Source organism: Gymnoscopelus braueri (genome assembly GCF_963280865.1).
Source record: "Gymnoscopelus braueri genome assembly, chromosome: 10".
In the NCBI taxonomy this organism is placed as follows: Eukaryota; Metazoa; Chordata; class Actinopteri; order Myctophiformes; family Myctophidae; genus Gymnoscopelus; species Gymnoscopelus braueri.
In genome coordinates, this window is record NC_137611.1 from 28,690,289 (window position 1) to 28,715,199 (window position 24,911).

Sequence of the window (24,911 nt, forward strand, 5' to 3'; positions counted from 1 at the left end):
TGGGACATGTATTTAAAATTCAGAAACTAGGGTGATTCTGAAGTCATTATACTTTCTAGGACTTGCAGTCCAACCCACTGCTTAATTTGAACAACCCAATGAGCACATGGAATACATGAGGGGAGGAGCAGAGGCTGGGAATATATTTACTCAAGATTGGAGTCTAGTAAGTGGTGAGGTGGAGAGGTTCGCCAGCATTATGTGGCACAGAGCCAGCTCACACATTTATGGATCAGTGCTCTTTAGTCAAGTTCAAGAGGAACGGAACTGGATACTTCTACTCGACTCTGCAAAATTTCAATCCTCACCCATGTAATATTAAAGACTTCCCTTGCAGTGCAGTGCAGTGTCGGGGAAACGATACTGGCTGTATTTGGCTGTTATCATCCTCACTCAAGCGCTTGCCATCTTTGATGTCGATTTAAAATGAGAAATGACTCGTAGAATGAACGGGACATGCAGATACAGGGTGTTTATCTCTAAAGCTGTCATACCACCTCGCAAGTCTGTCTTTGCTGTGGTCAGAGGTCCGCAGATATTGCCGATGTCACATGGAGAGAGACAGTGGCGGGTGGCTTTTCTATTAGGATGTGATGAAAGAGATTAATATCCTGCACATATACAACTCCATATCCTTATCTTCAAATCCTTTTTTTTATATGAAGACGATACCTCTGCAGCAATGAATCAACTTATTGATGTGGTTGCTATTTTTCTAGGTACACTCACTGCCTTTGGTATTGATTTGCTCAGCTGAGAGGGCGAGCACATGGACACAGTGGGTGCGAACGGAGTGTGCATGCAGAGAGTGCATGTGTCTTTGGGTGTAAGCACACATTTTTCAAATACATTTCATTTTGATTCTCATACAATTTAAATTCAATGTGTTCTATTTTGAGGAATTGCAGCCACCACAAGGCTGTGTCCTATTCTATAAAGCCAGCACAGCACACCACACCACGCATGCACGCGTCGCGCACGCACGCACACCTCATTAGTTTGCTTCGTAGTCCATGACAGTGTTGTGTGGGCTTTGGTCTGGCTGTGTAGATAGAGACCGCCATGTCTGCACCTAATTGGTAACAACACAATCAACTGCTCGGGATCAATACGAAATACAGACACCTTCCAGACTCACTATGAGTGACTCATTCCTTATTTGTGTGTGTGCGTGTGCGTGTGCGTGTGTGTGTGAACGAAGCAGAGGCCACTCTGTTGGAGAAGGCTGATTATGTGATGCTAATGAGACCAGAATGCCGCCTGATTGCATTCATGATACATAACCTTTGGCCTTTACCACACTCCGGTCTCATCACCACTACATGTAAAGGCCTGATTTGCTTGCGTACCGTGTCGCGCACCGAAAATAGCTAATCTACTATCTGCTCACTGTCACAAGTGCGGCACATTGTGAGCTTGTAGCTATTTTCAGTCCACGACACCTGCACACGACTAAGTATAACTCACAAACTCACAACTTAAAGGTGGTCAAATTTACATTCTTTGTTTTTGTTTTGTTTTAGGTTAAAGCTCTGTATTCTTATATTAGTTGCTATAGAGTGTTTGTTCAGTAACAGGGGTCTCCCAGATCTCTTTTCAATTTGGACTTTTTCAATTTTATAGTATTCCAATTCCTATTTTGTCTGCTCATTTATTTATTTAATCATTCCAATTTCACTTGTTTATCCTGTACCTGCATGAAATCTCTTTCCTGGGTGGATGAAATTGGTATCCCGACCTGAACATGTATTTTGTATTTACTAAAGAGTTGGAGAGACAGGGAGACCCCTGTTACTGAACACACACACACTATAGCAATGATTACAAGGGAATACAGAAAAATATCACTTAGAGTACCTTTAACAGTATATTAGAGTCCTTTGTGTCTTCAGAGAAATTGTGCCCCCCCCTGCCTGCAAATAACCTAAATGGGATCCAACTAATCCAAGCTCAAGCTGTATCGCTAATAGAGCCATAGCCTTCAAGTCGGCAGGGCAAGCCTCAGGAAGCTCCAATCGTACCTCCATGGGTGAAATGTGTTGTATGTCATGCAGATAGTGCAGTTGATGTGTTTCGAATAATGACGCTGATTAGCCATCTACCATCTGCTGAGCTGTGCTAGGCGAGAAGCTCATTATACGGCTCACTTTTTGCCTGTTTTCTTCGCGTGGAACCCCAGGCCCTGCACTCTGGCTATCAGGCATAGCGGCAGGGTACCATCATGCACGAACCGCGGGAAGCAGCCAAAGGCTGCAGCGTTATTGTACACATGACTGGGTAGTTATCCACTTCCTATATCTGAGGGTGAATGATCCATCCTCTGGCCAGTTCATCTCTTTATCACTACACCATACCGCAACGGCACGGCACAAAGAACATCTGTCTATACAGAGAAACAAAGTAACAAAATGTTTTGCCGCTAGAATTTACAAATACAGTATATATATATTGTACAATCTTATGAATTCAGAACAAACAAATATTCCATCCTACCTACCAATTACAAGTACTGTTTTTTCATGTTGAAACTGAAAGCATTTTGTTAAACTGTAGGATATTCTGTTTTGTTCTGTGTGTGTGTGTGTGTGTGTGTGTGTGTGTGTGTGTGTGTGTGTGTGTGTGTGTGTGTGTGTGTGTGTGTGTGTGTGTGTGTGTGTGTGTGTGTGTGTGTGTGTGTGTGTGTGTGTGTGTGTGTGTGTGTGTGTGTGTGTGTTTGTGTCTTTGACAGCTGATACACCAGATGTTGTTGTGGTTGATGAAGAGTCCAGAGAAGTGTCTGTATTAGAGATAGCCAGCACCTTTGACCCTAGCCTAGAAGCTTTTATGACCATGGCCATTAAATACCCACATACCATCTCAGAGCTGGGCTATAGGTGCAGACTATTTGTTTTTATATTTGGCAGCCTAGGTCAAACCCACAGACTGGTCGTTAGAGGGTTTCAACAACTTGGGATGCCCAAAAAGGAGACAAAAAGGCTGGCAAAGTATTGTGCTATCTCTGCTATAATTGGAGCCACCACATATGGCAGAGACGCTGTTACTTATACCCATAGAGTACTGAGTGACATGCGTATTGTATCATGAAGACATATACCATGATTTTGTGATCGTGACCTTAACTGCACTTTGAATATTTGTTTCATTGTGTGTGTGTGTGTGTGTGTGTGTGTGTGTGTGTGTGTGTGTGTGTGTGTGTGTGTGTGTGTGTGTGTGTGTGTGTGTGTGTGTGTGTGTGTGTGTGTGTCAGCTGATACACCAGATGTTGTTGTGGTTGATGAAGAGTCCAGAGAAGTGTCTGTATTAGAGATAGCCAGCACCTTCGACCCTAGCCTAGAAGAAGCTTTTATGACCATCGTCATTAAATACCATTACCAACCACTTCCACATACCATCTCAGACCACCTGATTTGAATGCTATCAATGCATTGAATGGGGAAATAGGCGAGTTTATTAGACCTTTGAATGGGCGAAATAGGCGACCTACTTACCTACCCGCGATTTATCAGACCATTCATTGGGTGTTATCAAGACATACTAACCTACCAACGGACATGACTTAAATAGTTCAGTTTAGGTTTCGGTTTTGGTTTCGGACCATGACGGAGGCGCGCAGTCACAGGCGAACTGTCACCCCGTGAAGGACCACCGAGGGAGCTAAGGCGACCGAGTTGCCGTCCTGAACGGTGTGACGTTCGCCTGTGCCTACTCAGCGCCGTTCGAGTTATGTACCGATAGGCACAGAATCGTAAATATTGTTGTGGGGACTGCTCCGCCTCCAAGTAGGTCAGTAGCTCCTGAATGAATGGTCTGATAAATCACGGGTAGGTAGTAGGTCACCTATTTCGCCCATTCAAAGGTCTAATAAACTCGCCTATTTCCCCATTCAATGCATTGATAGCAGACATATGCCATGATGTTGTGAATGTAACCTTAACTGCACCTTTAACACATTCGGTGCCAGAGTTTTATTAAAAAAAGTGACGTTGAGTGCCAGAGATCTCACCGTTTGTAACGCTATGCTGTTTACAGCTGCAGACTCCACGACGAGCACCCGATTGTAAACAATATATGTGTGCTGCGTGCACGATGGTGGATGGTCCTGTGTTCATATTTGTTTAATTGTGTGCTCTCCTTTATGTGGACATGAATAAATTGTTAAAATGTGTGTGTGTGTGTGTGTGTGTGTGTGTGTGTGTGTGTGTGTGTGTGTGTGTGTGTGTGTGTGTGTGTGTGTGTGTGTGTGTGTGTGCGCGTGCGTGTGTGTGTGTGCACGTGAGCGTGCATGCGTGTTTATAAGTGTACTATATGAACATGTTTGTGTGTGTTTTCAGGACCTGGTGGGCAGTATCCCGACTCAGCGAAATTGGAAGGGAATAGCCATTGCCCTGCTGGTCATCATCGGCATCTGTTCATTGATCGTCACCTCAGTCATTCTGCTGACCCCTCGTACGTACATACACACACACACACACGCACACGCACACGTACTGTAAACAGTAACCTAATAACATAATTTGTAATCCACAGGTTACTTAAAGTAATCTGATTATAGTATTTATTACCTTACTGATTACAATTATATGCAGGTAAATAATAATCTGTAACTGACTACATTTTTGCTTTACAGCGAGGCTCAAAAGCAAATTAAAGCTATTTGCATTGTAGCACAGATAGGTAATTTTTTTTTGTAACCTTTTTTCATAAGTTTTCATAAGTAGACAGCAAAGTTTGTCTGGTTGGAGATTGCATATTGGTTTTTCAGAGAGACAAGGTCATCTTCTCGCTAGGTAATGGGGCCTTTTAATGTGTAATGCCATTCAGGCCTGTTTAATGGAAATGATAATGCAGTAATAGCTCCAGTCTTTTGTCAAATTGGCACAGCATCAGAGATGCCATTTTCCTTCAGGTGGAAATTGGCTTTCCCCCTTAAAACTGCAGTCTATGGCAAAAACGGTTTCTTGTTTTTATACACACACACACACACACACACACACACACACACACACACACACACACACACACACACACACACACACACACACACACACACACACACACACACACACACACACACACACACACACACACACACACACACACACACACACCATGGCTCCTGATATTGTGGCACCAACTGAAAAGTCTGTCAACATAGTCAGATTTAAACCAAAGATTTGCTGTCAACCAATCAACCTTCCATCTTGTGTCTAGTGGCTCTCTCCTGTAACTGTGTGGTACTGGGAAACAGTGAAAGGGCTTGCATCATGTCTCTGTCTATTCCACCCCCATCCACGCTAACTTACACCAGTGCTTCTGTTCTCTGCAGCCCCTGCTGTTCAGCTGTCAACATCAGATCTCATTTTGAGTTTTGGGACACAGGGAGTTCTCCCTCCTCTGCTGAATAAAGACAGAAGGCAGGAGGATGTGAATTGGTGCTCCGAGATCAATAGAGCATTGTCTTGGGTCAAACACCTCACTCATCCTCATTTGTAAATTGCAGCACCCGAGCGCTAGAGAGTTCGAGTTCCTGCAAGTGTTATCTCCAAGGACAGGAAGTCACATAATAGTCAAAAGCTGGGGGACATCTTTGTGTGATGCATCTTTGTGTGATGCTGTGACCCCCCCCCCCCCCCCCCCCGACAAGAGAGACATGTTCATGAAAGAAGGATTCATTTAAAGATTAGGCATCTCTAAATGTTCCTCCTTTAGAAATGAAGATCTCACCTTGTTGGAGTAAAGGAAATACATTATGGGCCCTATTTTAGCCAAGAGTGGCTAAATACCCTATTTGGGGATTTAGCATTGCGCAGGTGGGCGTTCCCGTGAAAAATATGCTATTTTCGGACACCAGCCTTATAACCTAAAACACCTGCACTACCCGTTACATTATGCATAGTTGTGGTTTGGGCGTTACAATAATAAAACCAATCACCGTGCCAGATGCCATTGCCTTTAACACATTCACTGCCAGGTATTTATTAATTAATTCATCCGCCACTGCCAGCGTTTTGACCTTATTTTGACGATCCACGGAGACCCACGATGTGGACACGGATGTAAATGAAAGCTGTCTGGGGGGGGTGGGGGGGTCTCTTCTATCAGAACAAAAACCTTTAACCACGATCGTCCGTTCTGTTGTTATCGGCAGTTGAATGTGGCTCGTTTTCACCAAAAAACACAGTCTGGGAGACTGGCCGCAAGATACCGTTTAGGGACAGTGCCAGCTCCCTTGTGCGTAATTCACGGGTAACGGCTAATGCCAACGGGTAAGGCTCCGGCGAAATTAGAGCCCTATATCTTCAGATTTGTTTTTCGACAGGACAACAAGACTTACTTCACAATAATCCAGAATTTGAATGTAATGTGTTATGAACCAGAATATGCCAAATTAATTGTGTTCATTTTATTTCCCCTTCTGGTGACATACTTGGCAGGCGAAGATGACAGTCTTGCCTTCAAGAAGAAAGTGACTGTGGAGGACGTATTCGGACTAGACCTTCACATCCATGACCCAGATGCCAAATGGCTCAGTGGTAAGACCTGGACAATTTTGAGTTTGTGTTTTAGCATCCACCTCTCATGTCAAACAAGCAACATTACACAGACACATGCTGATCTTTACTATTCATTCGTTTGAACAGGACATCATCTTTGGAGCTAAATTGAGTGTCATGCACGCTTACTTGTCTTGCGGATATTCACTTTCATACTGTAGCAGTGACAAATTTGGTCCACACCACTGCCATGGTTAATCTCTCGCAAATGAATCCCAGACATAGTTTCAACATTGTGTAGCTGTATACAGGCTCATCTAACCAATCATAACTATGAAGTTAATTTTTTCCTGTCTTTTTTTATTAAGATTTTTGAAAATAAATGTTTGTTCGGATAGTTAGGCCAACAGTCAGAGAGAGAGAGATGGGATAGGATATGCAGCAAAGAGCCTCAAGCAAGGACTGAGCCTTAATGGTACCAGTTGAGCCACCGAATGGCTACCAGTTGAGCCACCGAGCGCCAGCAATAAAACAAATAGTTGTGTACACTACCAAAAAAGAGACCTCATACCAAGGCTCCAGTCAGTATCTTGCATCCACCACAACGTGGTGTATAGATATTGTATAATTTGCACTCATCTCACGGTGAGGGGGTTTTAATGGAGTAGATGCACTAGTGGATTTGCTATGGTCTCTTTAACATGACATAACAAGTGTTTTAAGTAGTTAAGCTCATGAATGTCAGATCAGCTGACGGAGTGCCCTGTGGTGTTAGAGAGGTGTGTCGTGTGTTTATAGAATAAGACTAAGAGAAAGTTATTAAGATTTTTCATGAATAATCTAGAAAATAGCAATACAATGTTTTGTTATAGATATACAGTATGCCTGACATTGCTGTCTTATTTGAAAGCAGGGGAGAGGGGAGGAGGACAAGACATGTGACAGGTCATGGGCCATATTTTAACCCATGTCACAGCCAGGTTCTGTGATTTGCATACAGCGTGCGGCTGCATTCCAGCTTTAAAAATGACAACTTGTAATTTTTGCAGTTTAAATGTGCAATTTGCATGTTATGTAATGCTCAAAAGCATTATTGTGTTGTGAATGTTCTTGACAACATTTGGCACTGTAGAAAGTTTATTTGTTGTTAAAAAACAGCCAAACATTGCTAGTATGAATAACAGAAGGCTAATTATAAAGGGTAGGTCAATTGCCCAAAGCAGATGGGCCAAGATAATTAACCTCATGAGCAATAGTTTATCATTCAACACAACACAACAAGACTCACACACATAGCCTTTGACCAGACGAATCTGCCAGTGCTAAAAAATAATTGCCCTCTGCGATTTGGGTCTGGCACCGCTCCGTAGTGAATCCATTTCCTGCTCCCGAAGTCTGGGGTGACCAATCAGGGCCCAGTATTCAAATATGGGAGATCCCGCCCCTTGGAAAATAAAACGTCCTCATAGAAGCACCATGCTCATATCCACGCAGTGATATAGTCTGGCTACGCGAGGCTATCATCACACACATGCATACATTGACTTGCACAAACTTGTGAAGTATGCATGCGCACTGGTCCATGTGGTCTCACTGCCCAGCACACATCTGCCACTCAAATAGCATAAAACCAGCCTTTTCCTCATATCCACCCCATATGCTTTATGTGAATTTACATTTGCCCTTTTTGTTCTATCTAGTGTGCATGATGAACATGCCAGAAGATTCACATTAGTGCTATATATTAACTCTTTGACTGCCAGAGTATTTTCATAAAGTACTCCCCCAGTGCCAGCAATTTTCGTGTTTTTTTATTTTTATATTTTGAATTTTTCTCATGAAAATAATTTAAGGGCACATAATATAAAGACCCAGCACAAGTCCGCCACTAGAGAGCAGCACATGACTGCTTGATCAGGTCGTTGGGACTCTCTCACCCTTCTTGATAGATTAGGCAGGGAAACACATGAAAACGGATGTGACGTCCTCCCAGATTGTTTTGATCGCCAAAATTACGTTGTGATACACGACGGCGATGACTGATCGTCACCCAGACCATAGATCATAGAAGAGAAACTGTCCGTTTGTCCGTCATACCGTGTGAAAGACCGTTTATTTACCTATTTTGGACGAAAATGACTGGGGAAAAGAATCAAAAACCGGAAACGGAATCCAGGTCATGAAACCGGATGCAGATGTCCGTGAAGTAAGTGGAACTCGAGAATAACATTGAATATTAAGCAGCATAGCGCAATCAGAGATTAAACAATGAACGCGCGTCCAGCGCGTCGAGCGCGTCGACGGCCAACTGGACAAAGTAGCACTTGACGCGTTATCGCGTCGTCCGCAGTCAAAGAGTTAACATGTAATCACTTCAGGACCTGTGTCACTGTGTCCTTCATCCAGCTGCAGAGACGTGACAAGAATGTTCTCAGCCCTGGACAAAACCCCACAGCTTTTCACTGTGTGCCATTGTTTCTTGTCCATGTTAAATTAATGGTGTCAGCCTCAGTTTTGTGCTAATGACCTTCTGATAAATAAAAAAAATCCAATGGGACAACCTTGTACTCCAGTTCCCCCTCATCAATATTTTGTGGGCTTCATTCACAGTAATGCATAATTGATCCCTGTCGCGCTTTGATCACCTGCCTGGCTTGGCAGTAATTTGGCAGAGCTCACAATTACGTTCACTCCCACAGGCTCACACAGAGGGGAACAAAGTTTCACCTCCACCTTTATGTGTACTTGTACTAACATTGCAAAACCAGCCTACATCTCTCTTGCAAGGTCAGTTTTCATGCTAGATCCCAGGAGGTGCAGGCACTAGGCACAGAAGAGCGGTGGAATGCCCAGATCTTGAAACCCTATTCGGATGGGATTACTTTTCAGGACATCCTATTAAGTAATTGTTATCAAAGGACATCTGTAGTGTTAATGACCTGTATGCATAGGATAAGAGTTCTCTGTAAAATGTACATTTTCCATTTACGCATTGTCACTCTAAAAACTAATTTCATTTGAATTTGCCAAAGGTGGTAAACCTGGATATAGGCCAACAATTTTTAACAGTCCACAAACAGTGCAAAGATGAACACCTTTTGACTAGCCTTATAACGACATACTATACGGTGCAACTTTTCACATGTGTGGCGTCCCCTATGGGCAGAAGTGAAAGTGCTTGTGGAGGTGGGGTTGATTGGATGTTGCCTTCATGATATGTCCATGGTGTTTTTGGTTAGAAATAGGCCCGTCCCACACATTTTTTAAACCAGTTACAGGCAAACAGTATGGAATGTCAAAACCCTGTTTGACGCTCATTGTCACATGACTCACAAGATCATTGTACCTATTTTGGTGAAAACAAACAGTGACATTAATAGTATTTGTGGTAGCCCTATAATGGCTCTGCATTGTTTATTGTGTGATTCAAATTTGGGGTTGATCGCATATCGATATTGGGCATAAAAAGAAATAGGCCCCTCGCACAAACTTTGGAAGGCAGCCAGTTGGATGACAAAGGAGGGCTGTGGACACTTCAGAAACCTGCCTACATCATCATTATGCAGGGTTTAAAAAAATATATATATTTAGATTTGTATTAGCGTGAGAACAATGGCCTCCATTATAGAATGCTAACTTTCCAGGAAAAGAAAGCCTGCAGTTTCTATTTGCTTGAATTCCCCATCGATGATGTCACTGATAGGCGGGTCTCTGAACTGTCCACAGTCCTCCTCTGAGACACAGACCGGGTAAACTAAAATGCTACCGTTTTATAATGAGCATTAGTGAGGACCAATTATATGAAGAGAGGTTGAAAATGGGTGAAGTCGTCCTTTAACCCCACCAAATACATGCCTACAGTACACTTGACACTTTATTACAATTAATCAATGAAACCACACCAACACAATTTGATTGGTTGCGGTGCTGTCTGCCGTTCCTTTGTTTCTACACCTTCTGTGATCGAGCAATAATCACTGAAAATTGATTTAGCCTGCCAGCTGGAGGCTGGAGGAATAAGCACATTATGGGGAGTGTATTTTTAGACAATGACGACAACGAGCAGCTCTAGCTATTTTAAATAACAATTAATTTGAAGAGGTTAGTGTCAATGCTGTTGTAGAATTAATTAATTAATTAATTCCGCACCCAATCTGGAGAAACGGGATTGCAAAGGTGAAGAGAAACATTGTCGCTGTCAGGCAGAAACCTCATATCTCCAAATTTCAAATGTTTATGTTTTTAAGTAATTTAATGCCTTTCTTCGTCAAACAAGAGTGTCAAGCAAAAGTAGTTAAAATTAGCAGATCAATAAGATCACAATGTATCGCAATGCGATGCATTGTGAGCTTGTAGATCGGCTGAGCATTTCCGTTCCACTTCCTGAAAAGTAACAGTTTTGGACGTACAAGGTTTCCACACGACAGCGACGATCCTCATCCTTTATGACAAGACCATATTCCCTGCACAGATCTTCTCATCAAATTGATCTGAGCTTCATCCTGACACTCTGGACTAAGCCTGCAGTGCACTACTGTAGCAATGTCAACTCTTGGCAATAAAAGAGGGATGTATTGGATTATGTCTAGCTGCAAAATGTCATCGCCTGTAACACGAACTGCATTCAGCCAACATGATATCAGGTTCGAGTCAAGCAGTCCTCAGTCTCATCTGTCTCAGCCTTGCATTTGGTTCCATTTCAAAACGTTTCAGCAGTATTAAAGTACCCTGAAGTTTGTAAAAGTCATGTCTTGCAATCTGCGACATTGCTTACAATTCTATTGGAACCTGGACCTCAACACTTTGAGAACTTTCTGCTACAAAGCACCTCGACACAAAACCATGAAAATAACAACATATTGTAGGCCCAGTAGCATTAACTCCAGGTTAATGAGCTCCAACATATTTGTCCTGTAAACAGGGATAGAAGAAAACATTCCAGATATGCTTTATCATGAGAATGAGAGGCTCCTCTCTGTGCAGTGTCTCTCTTGGGAGGAGAGGCTCCCTGCAGGGAACACAAGGTGGCAGGGACAGTGACACATGGCAGTAGTCCAGAGGGCGCGCGCGCGCACACACACACACACACACACACACACACACGCACACGCACACGCACACGCACACGCACGCACACACACACAGCATGTTTGGACATCGCACACACTCACAGTTGACTGTGAGTCTGCTAGAGCTGTAGTTAACTGGTGTGCCAGTTAATGGCCCAAACTCAATGGCTGTCAATAACCGTTTCATTAATAACACACGTGATGAAGCATATTAACAACCTGGTGCTTGTCCAAGATACGTGTTAGAGATGACTAAATGAAAGTAGGCAGGGAATACTGCCTGTGGAGTGTTACTGTCTATGCTGGAACTGTGTGTGTGTGTGTGTGTGTGTGTGTGTGTGTGTGTGTGTGTGTGTGTGTGTGTGTGTGTGTGTGTGTGTGTGTGTGTGTGTGTGTGTGTGTGTGTGTGTGTGTGTGTGTGTGTGTGTGTGGCATTCACAGAATAGTCAAATATTCGACTATCAAACCACTATTCAACAACTGTACATCAAAGTCGATTATTCTGATATAATTATTAATATATATTTTTTTCTTAGCAGTGGCTTTTCTACAGCAGACAAGCAGCTGTGAGCTCAGGTGTTGGTAGTTCTCCTAATCCATTCATGGTTGATTGTTGTCAAATAATTTCATACTGTATGTGACGTTGTGCCGTCACTCAATGTAGGTGGGGCGCTGAAACAGCAGCACTCATGCCAGAGAGATTCTTTTTTTTTAAGCAGGAAAAGACATGGCTCTACGCTCAATGGTGACAACTACAGTGTGTAAATACTTTACTTACTATTGGTGAGTTTATTAATGTAGTGTTTAACAAGTTAGATTGGAGACGTGTCGTGAGCTCGTGACGTCCAGGGTACAGTAGCAGTCCCTCCTGTTGATGAGTATATCCAGTTTGGTAGGACACTACAGTAGCTCTCTTGCGGTGATGTCATGTTTCTTATTCAATTTTATCTTATGCTTATCGAACAAAGGTGCAAACGTGTGGCATTAAAGGTATCATGACATTCATTTTCACTTTTTTTATTTTCAATGTTTTATTTGGGGTTTTATGACCTCAATTACACCCAAAAAACCTGAACTTAGAACATTCAGTGGATTTTCTGTGGTCTGGGGTTTTCTGAATAATTAGGCTGAAAAGTAATCTGAGCTTGGCCCTTCGACAGTGAGGTCACAGTCGATTAATCCCGCCCACTCTCCTCCTCGCCCCTCCCCTCCCCTATCCTTTCCTTTGAGGGGGGCGGAGCAGAGGCGATGATTGACAGGCAAAATCCCTCACCAGCGACACCCGCAGGCAAAGATTTCTTTTTTCATTGCAGTTGAAAAGGCTTTAGAAATGTGAGAGAAAAACACCTGCCATGGATCACTGGAATGGAATTTTCACTTAAAACTTTTTGTACACTTTTGAAGGACCAGGACAAAGACTTTGAATGTGGTGTAAAAGTGAATGTCATTAAACCTTTAATAACACAGTGTATGTGTGTGTAATGTAATGTGCCCTGCTGATGTTACGGACAATGATACTTTGGCAGTAGTCCAGAGGTCGGGGACGCACACGCACACACACACACACACACACACACACACACACACACACACACACACACACACACACACACACACACACACACACACACACACACACTGCACTATGTTAAGCCCGGACATCACACACTCATATGGGGCATGTGTCATTTCCAGACAATGAGCTGCTGTACCGTACAAGGGATGGGGACGTTGTCAAACTCGATATTGACACGAAGAAGAGGGTCATCGTGGTGGAGAACAAGATGTTTGTAAGTATCACCATTCTGTGCATTTGTTATACTGGTACTGAAAACACCATTTAGGACAATTGCATCTTAACTTGTTCTTCAAACTCAACCAGGAAGCATACAAAGCCACCAAATACCAAGTGTCTCCTGACATGCAGCACGTGATGCTGGCCTTTGGCGTAACCCGGGTGAGTGATCTTCTGTCATGCTACTGTGCCTCGTATCACATGTTTTCAGGGGGGGGCGTTCATTCCACTAACTGCTTGATGCTGTGTGTTTGGTCCTGCAGGTGTACCAGCACTCCTACACAGCCAGTTATATCGTCTGCAGCCTTGTTACACCGTAAGACCACCAACATACCAGTCTTTCATACAGAGTGCTCTGTAATGTGACCTCCATCTACCTGTTGGTGCTGCCACCTTGTGGCACTAATGCAAATCCCATCCATTCTTATGTGGCACACACATATAAAAAAAATATCTGGCCTGTTTTTAGGTCTTCATCCATCTATGTCTAAATGTTCCAGATTTATACACAGTTGAATCAGCACGTGTTAAAATAGACTGTGGGTGATTGATTAAACCTCCTGCAGGGTAGCAAACTAAAGAGCTCACAGGTTTCTTGGTGTGACTGTGCATGAGGGCAGTAGTTTTACAAAATGTCTGTGTAAGATAAATATGGAATGGTATTAGAAAACTTGTGTTCCATTAAATTATTCATTTATCAATCTGTCTATATAGACGGCAGCATACAAATATGTATTTACTGTATACCTTGTAGTAAAATCCTCAGTGTTAATTTGACCATTTGTAACTGTGTACAAATGTAACCAAATGGACTGTGTACACTCTCAGAGATAAACTCATGATTTTACAGTATATTGTTGACATAATGATGTGTCATCTCAACAGCGACACATGGAGTCTGAACCCCCCTGAAGTGCGGAACGCTGTCCTTCAGTACGCTGGTTGGGGACCCCAAGACCAACAATTGGTAAGGAGCACGCTCAGTCAACAATACACCCACTAAATGACCCTAGTAGTGACCCTAGTGACTCGCAGGAGGGCAGTCAGGTAGGGTCCGCACTTTCTGTCGCTGCACTGATGACCCCTAGAGGTTGGTCAGGGAATCTGTTCAGTGGGGAGCTGAACCACTTATTCTTAGTAAAACGGACCCGAGTTAAAACTGCAAACGGACCGCTTTTTTCTGTGCACACCGAATCTCTTCGCCAATGATAGCCGATCTACAAGCTCACAACGCGTTGCAAACGTGATGCGCTGTGAGCTTGTAGTTCAGCAATTTATGACGAATGTTCCCCCCAGAATAGGCATGCTAAGTGAGAAGGATAGTGTGTCCCTCTACAGTACATGCTTTACCCACAACTACCCACTGTCAGGGGAAAAGAAGTGGCTGGTGACTTCACATGCTTATTTACACCCTCCCTAATAAACCGCCCAGTGATAAGAGACTGCAGAAACAAGAGGCAAGTACAAGGGGACATGGGAATTGACAGAATGACTTGGAGAAAATAGGGGAAAAGAAAGATGTTATGTATTTGTTACGAGTAGAATGTTGTCAACATTATTAGGAAAAGCAAGCAACTGTCTGGAAGAAGATGCCTTTTTTCTGTCTTCTTTTTTACTTCCTAAGACATCATTTTGTTTGTGATGCTGAAACAAAGCTTAAGTAAGCTGGTGCTGCCCTTCACTGATATAAAGTTGTGCATTTCTGCCAAATTGCTAATTGTTGTATCACACACATATATTATGTATGATGATCAGATATAAACATTTCAAATGTGTTCTGGGAGTTTGTCTGTCAGGGGAGAAATTGCTCGAATTGCATAATCATGTACCCGATTGTTCCTTTTGTTGTGCTATTTTGTTGTGTTCAATTATAATGAATAGTCGGGGAAACCTGGGAGGAACAAGATGAGCTTTCATCTTTTGCCTCCATCTAAATCTGACATTATACTCCCATTTATGGCTGTAATGATTTCTCATTATGTTCATTTGAATTGGATTAATAGTAAAGTGTTTCCTCTAAACGTAAAGATGATGGGTGTGTTGGATCGTTGGTATAGTATCTGTGTGCAGCGAGGCATCAGGTGTGTGATGCACAGAACTGGGAGATGAATCATGCTCTGCTCGAGTCATTAAACTGCAGGCAATTACTCTACCATGACAGGGCAATCAGCAGGGCCAGGTCAAAATGGGGTGCGTGTCCACACACACACACACACACACACACACACACACACACACACACACACACACACACACACACACACACACACACACACACACACACACACACACACACACACACACACACACACACACACACACAGTCAGTCATCTTGGCAGCAATGAGAGAAGAGTGTGAACAGAGAGCAGTGGTAGATACATTAATAAATAAAAGTTGGGGCAGAATATTACATGTAATCTGCTTGATCTTCCAGTTTTTTGGATTATGAATGCTGACTGAATGAATGAATGCTGAGTGAATGAATGAATGCTGAGTGACGCCACCACCTGGTATGGAGAGTTATTTACCCTTAAGCAGGCGCAGAACTTACATGCAAGTCGGCCATCAGCTAACTGTCAGGTGTAGTCTTTGCAGTGTGTTTCCCAGTGACGTTTTTCCCAAAGATGTGCGATGACGCAAAGTGATGTGATAGTCATGGTTAGTTGCATTTCGGCTTGGTGTGTCAGGGCTCTATGAAAGCACACACACACACACACACACACACACACACACACACACACACACACACACACACACACACACACACACACACACACACACACACACACACACACACACACACACACACACACACACACACACACACACACACACACACACACACACACACACTCTTGCTAAATCCGGTGTATTTACACAGCATTGTGTGTGGCGTTCATTAATATGCACTGTCCCGTCCAAATAAACGTATACAAACGAGTTAGATTTATTGGCTAAGGTTTGTAAACACAACATTCAAGTTTGTCTCCTCCTCCCCAGCTCAATGATACCAATAATGCATACCTACTGCCCATAGGCAACAAAACATCAAAATATCACTTGCCTCCTCTACTTGTATGTACTGTATCTCTGGCATTACCCTGCTCCTCCTGAGCTGGGGGGGAAGCTAGGGATAACAGAGTGTGTCATCTGTCTCTTTCAGATTCTTGCCCTGTCTACTCTGTCTACAGTATGCAACATACAATAGACATACAGCTAACCCTTTGCGCACAGGCACTGGGTAAAATAATGGGATTTCAGGGTGGATTGACAGTGGATTTTTAAGTGTCAGACATTCACCTGCCTGCACTGTGTCTACATCCCCTCTGGCAGTGCCATCCTGGTCACAGGGGGCTTAAATCAGCTGTCAGCTTTAGTCAGACCCACCCCAGGCAGATGTCTCAATCAGCACAAGGACAACACAAAGTGTGTGTGTGTGTGTGTGTGTGTGTGTGTGTGTGTGTGTGTGTGTGTGTGTGTGTGTGTGTGTGTGTGTGTGTGTGTGTGTGTGTGTGTGTGTGTGTGTGTGCGTATGTTTCCATGCCTGTGTTCATGAGTGTGCATCTGTGTGTGTCTGTGTGTATACGTAACTTTTATATGTGCGTGCATGTATATTGCACATGTGATTGACATTTGAAGAGAGAGCAGGGCATATGTTACGTCAGCTCCAGGGCTTTGATTAGCAACATAACGGGTTCTTGACCTTTCATTGCTTTTGAGATTAATACAGCATGACTCCTAATGAAAGACATTTCCTTTTACACTGTGTTTAACAGGCCAGTGTTGATTAGTTAGTTAGATCAGTATTAGATTGAAAAGCAAGTATCAGCGCATGGGTAATGCTCAGATCCAGCTGGTCACGGTTGCAAGTTTCAGACTAAATCACTGTATCACACTGTGATAATAGGCCACAAGCATATTTGGTGTAGATGGAAAATTACAATCAGGTTACAAGCATTAGTGGATACTGTAGCATTGCGGTGCTACAGTATAGCTGCTTCGCACAACTGGAAATGGCGTAGAAAGTCTAAACCCACTTGCAGCCACAATAACAACAACTTTGGAACACCTACAGCGACAACTATTGATGTGAAACAATTCTGTCTGTCCAGATCTTCATATTTGAGAACAACATCTACTACAGGGCGACAGTAGACAGCCGTACCATTCGCCTGGTGTCGACGGGTAAAGACAGAGTCATCTTTAACGGCCTTGCAGACTGGCTCTATGAGGGTAAGTCAATGACAAATCCAGCACTGCTACACTGGGGAAAGAAATACCATATTAGTTGCAACACATTGTGAGCTAGTACTGTAGATCGGCTATTTTCACCGAATGTTCACATTTTATTACCGAATGTTGGCCTATTACAACATGACGCTAGAGATCATGTGGTTAAAAGTAGCACATTTGTTTATGTAGATGGTAGCAACAAATAAGACAAAATTGAAGTCACAAGTCTGGAAAACTTTTAATTGATTTGATTTGGTAGCGCTGAGTTAATCCTGTCCCTGGGAGGCACCAGGCGTGACTAGAGTTTGTGTTTATGACTCCGTTTGAAAGCACACAGCTGGCTACGTTTCAGCTCCCCTCCCTCCTCAGGGTTCCCCACACAGCTTGTTTTTATGTTTTTGGTTATGTTAATTAATTAATGTCTGCACCGCTGCAATCTCACTCACCCAGCAGCTGTTCACCAGCCATCATACTGGATGTGTCATTTGATACACAACGTTGTCTGTGACACAGAAATTCTAATGACATATCTCTCAAATACTTTTTTGAGTGTGTTGGTTTGCACTGTATGAGACTAGAGGTACTGCTGTGCATTCTAACTAAATGTTGGTTATAGATTGCTTGTTGTTGCAGCAGCGTTGATATGTTAAAACTGCTGTGGAGTCCTTCAAAGTATAGTTTGGGCCTTTTGATTAATCATTTTTGGAAAAGTAAATGTTGTGTGTGATGCAATCCAGTTGTAATTTCTTCCAGCCATTTGCCTTGCTATCTCACGCCTTTAGAGTGAGACAACTGAACGTTTCTCAGAAACTGATTTATATGTCGTTTCTAGTATACTATAGTACCATGTTCTGTGTTGTGGAGGTTAGATTGACAAGGTTCAAGGTCTTGCTCAGGTGGGTGCTGCTGTGGAAACTCCCAGGATTGCGCAGGAGTTTAACCTTTTTATTAAGAGGATTACACAAAAGCACAAGTAATCTTTAAAGGGTTACGACATATATTTGGGCTTTGGCAGTGGTGGAAAAAGTTCTCAATTTTTTCACTTCAAGTAAAAGTATCAATACTGCAATGTAGAAAAACAAGTAAAAGTCAAGAATAAAACATTTACTTGAGTAAAAGTACAAAGGTATTTGTATCAAAATGTACTTTCTACAAAAAGTAGAAAGTACTCATTATGCAGAATGTCCTGTTTCACAAGTTTTCAAATGTATAAAAATCACTTACCGCCGCATTGCGACGCATTGTGAGCTTGTAGATCGGCTATTTTCAAATGGCCGAAATGTATATAGGGCTGAAGTGGTTAATATATGTTTTGTAATAATAATCAAAATCTACAAAGTAACTAGTAACTAAAGTTTTCAAATAAATGTAGTGGAGTAAAAGTACAATATTTGGATCCGAGATTTAGTGGAGTAGAAGTAAAAGTATTGGAAATTGGAAATACTCAAGTAAAGTGCAAATACCTCAAAATTGTACTTAAGTACAGTACTTAAGTAAATGTACTTAGTTACTTTCCACCACTGGGCTTTGGTAGTCACCAGGAATATCCCTTGACTGTCAAAATGAAGCTTACATGAACTAGAATACTCAGAGATTTGATTAAGATATTTACTATAGAAGCCACAGAGGTTGTAAACTACTGCTCCCATGAAAGATTTTCATGATGTGCTATGACCTCTAGAGCTTGTCGTCAGGGGCAGAGCCTGCCTTTCCATCACATGTGTGAAAGCTCTTATCCTATATTAATCCTTTAAGACCGGGAAAGCATCTGTCATTTTTAGTTTTTAGTTTGCTTTGGCTATTCAAAAAGTAGCAGATCTACAAGCTCATACGAGCTTGTAGATCTTTTTATCGTGAAAATTTGTGCAAATCTTTGAATATACATATTTTTTTTTAAGCGAACATTTGTAACTCAAATCTTTGCTTCTGGGGGGTCCCCTGGAACAAAATATTTTGAGATGGGGGTCCACGGCCAAATACCTATCATTTTGGGTGGTCCTTGACATGAAAACCATTGATATAACAACATGCTTTTTTTCAAAGAACTGTTTTAGATTTAGAAGACATTTGTAGAATCCCCAGAAGCAAAGATTTGAGTTACAAATGTTCGCTTAAAAAAATCTATATATTCAAAGATTTGCTATAAGCTTGTATATCTGCCATTTTTGAATAGCCCAAAGAAATCTTAAAATGACGCAGATGCTTTCTTGGTTTGAATGGGTTATAATTGCCTAGAGGGTGGTCGGTCCGTCGGTCCGTCGGTCCGTCGGGCGGAGGGTGGATGTCACAAACCTAACATGCAGACTTGCAAGTTGGTACGATCCGCACCAAACTTGGCACATACACTGTTCAGGTGTCTGCCATGACAATAGTCACACCAGGGGCCACAGGCGCAGCGTTGCTCCAATACACACCAAACTTGGCGCAAACACTGTTAAGGGGTCTGCCATGACAATAGTCACACTAGGGTCCACGTGTGGCCCCCAGGGGCCAAGTTAGGGGCCCCGGGGGCCACAGGCACAGTGTTGCTCCAATCTGCACTAAACTTGACACAAACACTTTTCAGAGGTCTGCCATGACAATAGTCACACCAGGGGCCACTTCATGGTCCCCCTGGGATCACAGTCACCAATCATCACCAAAAAAAAAAAAAAAGTAAAAAGATGTGGCACTACAGCAGTGTTACAGCGGTGTCTAAAATTTCAAATGGTCATAACTCGGTGACCATGCTCTGATCAGCGCAATATAGGACTGGATGCGGCCTGAAAATCGAGTTATCATATAAGAACCATTTATTTTTAATGTAAAACATTTTTTTTCTACATTCCACGATGTGTCTTGAGGATATAAATTGGCTATTTTCAGCGCGTGCCATCGTCGTACAGTATGACAAAGTATCCTGTAAATTTAGCTTCACAGTGGACGTGTGGAGACAGGAAATGAGAAGCCACTGGATTGGCCTTATATTAAGAAATATTAAATGTTCTTCCACCATGACTTGCAATTAAGTGTATGCTCTCGTTGTTAGTTTGATGAAGCTCTGAGCGTGAATGGACGAAGTGGTGTTTCATTTGCAAACACAACATGTGGGCAATCTATATGGGTAGAAAATCATTCTGTTTGTACAGAATCCTGCTGGGCAGCTGCTGTTTACTTCCCCCTGCCTCACCTGTTTGAATTGCAGAGAGCTATGGCACGCATGCACGCCATAGTGTGTGTGTGTGTGTGTGTGTGTGTGTGTGTGTGTGTGTGTGTGTGTGTGTGTGTGTGTGTGTGTGTGTGTGTGTGTGTGTGTGTGTGTGTGTGTGTGTGTGTGTGTGTGTGTGTGTGTGTGTGTGTGTGTGCGCGCGCGCGCGTGTGTGTGGCCAAATGTCCCAGAAGTATACAAGTAGAACAGTGGTTCTCAAACTTTTTCATGTCAAGGACCCCCAAAATGATATGTTTTTGGCTGCAGCCCCCCACCCCCATCTCAAAAGTATTTCACAAGTATAGTAGTAATACAAAGGTGTGTGTGTGTGTGTGTGTGTGTGTGTGTGTGTGTGTGTGTGTGTGTGTGTGTGTGTGTGTGTGTGTGTGTGTGTGTGTGTGTGTGTGTGTGTTCATGGCTCTTGAGGTTGAGGTGTGAGTCACTCTAGTGTTCTATTATATATCACAGCCACAGATATACCACTGATCCTTCCACTGAACCAATCATTTGCCATCGGAACCACCCATGTTCAGTGGTGGACAGTAACTAAGTATTGTACTGAGTATTTGTACTTTACTTGAGTTTGTGTTTTTGGATGACTTTCACTCCACTTAATTTCAAAGAAGTATTGTTTTCAATTCCATGAAGGGAAAAAGTAGTACACTATGAAATTATCACCCAGGCCCCATTTCAAATAGTGAAAATAGCAGATCTAAAGGCTCACAGCGCGTCATGATGCGACACGTTGTGAGCTTGTAGATAACAACTATTATTACTTTTTGAACATTTCAGGAAAATCATTACATTTATTTGGAAAATGTCTGCATTTTGAAACAGCAATGCATTGATATTAAAGGAGTAGTTCACCCAAAAAAATACTTATTTTCTATCAATTACACACCCAATGAAGCATTTAATTCATGGAGATTTATTTGTTTTTGTTGCATTCCTAAGCCAATACTTTGATGAAAGATGCTAATGTATCCGGTAGGAGACTGAAAGAGTCTCCTTTGAGTGTCCTACCGGAGATTGCATTTAGGAATGTGACAAAAACTAAAACATCTCCATGAAATCAATGCTTCATGGGGTGTGTAATTGATAGAAAATAAGTACTTTTTTGGGTGAACTACTCCTTAAAAAAAAGTCATGTACTGTACTGTACTGTGCATTTTTTTAAAGCATGTACTTTTGATTACTTAAAGGGGAAGACCACTCATTTTCAACATTGAACTATGTCTTTAATACACCTTAGAGCTGTTGTATGGAAATAAGAAAAAAGTCCCCCCCTCTATGTTGCCTAGAACTGGATAATTGATTGAGGTCATGTGATCAGTGACATACGCAGGGTGTACTTTTGGCTGAGGGGGCGGAGCCAAAAGTACACCCTGCGTATGTCACTGATCACATGACCTCAATCAATTATCCTTTTCTAGGCAACACAGAAGGGGGGGGGGGACTTTTTTCTTATTTCCACACAACAGCTCTAAGGTGTATTAAAGACATAGTTCAATGTTGAAAATGAGTGGTCCTCCCTTTAAGTATTTTTAAAAGCAAGCTAATTTGACAGAGCAACTCTATATACTTTGACTCAAGTACTGGGATTGGGTACTTATCCCACCAGTCAATTTTAGACCAGGGCTGTGCTCTTGTCACCATGCCCTTCAGTACATGCCGACCTCATTCTGGGTCACGCACTTAATTAAGCAGGCTCATTTTCTCTGGGCATATACTGTAGGCCTTGTGAACGCTGTTTACACAGAAAACTGAAACTATGAACTAATAAAAGGCTTCACTCTTTTTATTGAGGCATGTATCAAAATAACAGGCTGGCCTGATTGCAGTGAGACAAGTTGAGATGTCAAGTTTCTAGTAAAAGTGCATAGCTGATCTAGTCATGTGGGTTTATGCAGATCTCTTCTGCCCCCTGCTGGATAAGAGTTGGTAAGAGCTCTGCAGGTAAATTGCCAAAGACCAACACCCTCAAAAACAAAGGGAAGCTTGGAGGATAGTAGAACGCATACCACAGCCAGGTATTCATCCCACACCACTGTGGCTGCTCTCAGCTTATCTCATCCCGTTGGACGAGTTGAGAAGACCAACACTAACAAATACAGTGCAAAGCTGACGTATTTCTGTCCTAATGGTGGGATGGCATCATCCTCAGATGATATTGATAATAATGTAAAATATATGCCATTTTACAGTAAAGTCTTACTCGTCAGATCTACAGCAGCCTCTGAGACCATCAACCAAACACAAAACCTAAAAAGTTAAATACACTTAGTAAAGCATTTAGTGCTTTTATTCATTCTAACTGTAAAGCATTTTGAAAAGTGCTATACACATAAAGATAATCAATATTATGAAATTACACAGTGTAGCGATTATCATACTACATCATGATAGAACACGGTAAACCTTTTTTTTGGTAGCCATCTGAAACCATAATGAAGCAGATGTGTCATTTGGAGTTATGCTTCCCGAATGCAAAGGACAATAGTAATCATTAGCTGTTGTGAGCACATATCTAGTCCAACAGTTCATTCTTTGTCATGTTCCTCTTCTCTGTGCTGCGTGATAAATGACAAAACATGATGTTGATCCAGAGAGAAGAATGAGTATGTTCTACCCACCTAAACATATTTCACACTGTCAACGTTAAATAAGATCCATTTCTACAGTGACAGTGCAGTAAAGAGAGCAATAAATCAGACATGCATGCTATAGCTCCCTGCTAAACGTGTGTCTGTTTAAATTAAGTCACATGAAAGATGTCTTCATTTGTATTTGTACAGGATGATGTGGTTTAGAAAATTACATACAGTATACTGTACACACAGATGCACGCGCACGTGCGCTTCTAAAGAAGTTTTGTATGCAGCCAAAGTTTAGACAATTAAAGACATACATGTACATGTATCTCTGGTTTAGGACGTTATCCTACCAATTGTACTTGCAGTATTTTATTCAACCTATCACTTAACATGTGTCGCTGTGGTGAACAACTTTAGTGAACAACTGGCCGACAGTTATTTTTAGGTATATATATATATATAACACAAAACACAACGGTACATATTAAGCAGCCTACATGTTACACTACAAGCCTCACATAGCAAAATCCGGAGTGAAATTTTAACTCTGAAAAGTGTAAAAATCGACCAGTGTTATTCTCTATTCCATCATGTCTTTCTCATGGTTTGTAACTGTAACTTCGCTGCCCTGCACCATGTGGCTGGTACTGTATAGTCAAGCCATACACCAGGGTTCACCCATTATGTTCCTCCTAGGGCCAAATTATATCAATGATGCCAAGCCGAGGGCCTGTTGGGGAACCATGCACTGAGATTAGAGTATTTGAATTGGTTTAACTAGCAATAGAATTCAGAAGCATCTTCCATTAAACCCTAATGGTCTTGGATATTTCATTAAAGCAAAGGTTAAAGCTTCAATCTGTGATTGCTTTCACTGGTTGGCTGTATGTACAACCAGGGCAGGAATTTCAGTGAGGCCACGAAGGCTATGGCCCCTCAGTTTGGCCTAGTGCCCCTCAAAAAAAATGGCATGCCCTGAGGCCACAGTGGCCTTAATGCCCCAGCTGACTGTACCACTTTCTCCTCTGTCTCTTTCTTGTCAATATGTAGACACCAGTGTCTCTTTCTGGTCAATATGTAGACACCAGTGTCTCTTTCTTGTCAATATGTAGACACCAGTGTCTCTTTCTTGTCATGTAGACACCAGTGTCTCTTTCTGGTCAATATGTAGACACCAGTGTCTCTTTCTTGTCATGTAGACACCAGTGTCTCTTTCTGGTCAATATGTAGACACCAGTGTCTCTTTCTGGTCAATATGTAGACACCAGTGTCTTATGTTGAGATTCTGAATCTGAGATTCTTAACTCCCCTGAGTCCACATCTTTAAACCAATCCAGTAACTTTGATTGGTGCAGGGCTGAGCATGGATCAGATTGTAAATACCATAATTGATTTATTTCACTGCAGATTGTCTACATATTAAATTTAAAATCATCCTTAACCCTTAATTTCAATTATTTCTTTCAATGGACTAAAACCTTGTTTTATTTGATGGCCTTCCTGCCCTGGCATTTGGCCTTTGTGCCCACAAACAATGG

General features: G+C 42.2%; 1 protein-coding gene across 1 annotated transcript in view; it reads left to right on the plus strand.

The window, feature by feature from the left end:
* LOC308093495 (A-type potassium channel modulatory protein DPP6-like) overlaps positions 1 to 24,911 on the plus strand; it is a gene marked incomplete at both ends in the record, with an annotated part of 74,841 nt that overhangs the window by 38,196 nt on the left and 11,734 nt on the right. The window contains 7 exons of the mRNA XM_080439832.1: positions 4,332 to 4,446; positions 6,435 to 6,533; positions 13,259 to 13,353; positions 13,446 to 13,520; positions 13,622 to 13,674; positions 14,244 to 14,325; positions 17,472 to 17,592. Of these exons, the coding sequence (XP_080295958.1) occupies positions 4,332 to 4,446; positions 6,435 to 6,533; positions 13,259 to 13,353; positions 13,446 to 13,520; positions 13,622 to 13,674; positions 14,244 to 14,325; positions 17,472 to 17,592 (640 nt within the window). The remainder of the gene's footprint in view (positions 1 to 4,331; positions 4,447 to 6,434; positions 6,534 to 13,258; positions 13,354 to 13,445; positions 13,521 to 13,621; positions 13,675 to 14,243; positions 14,326 to 17,471; positions 17,593 to 24,911) is intronic.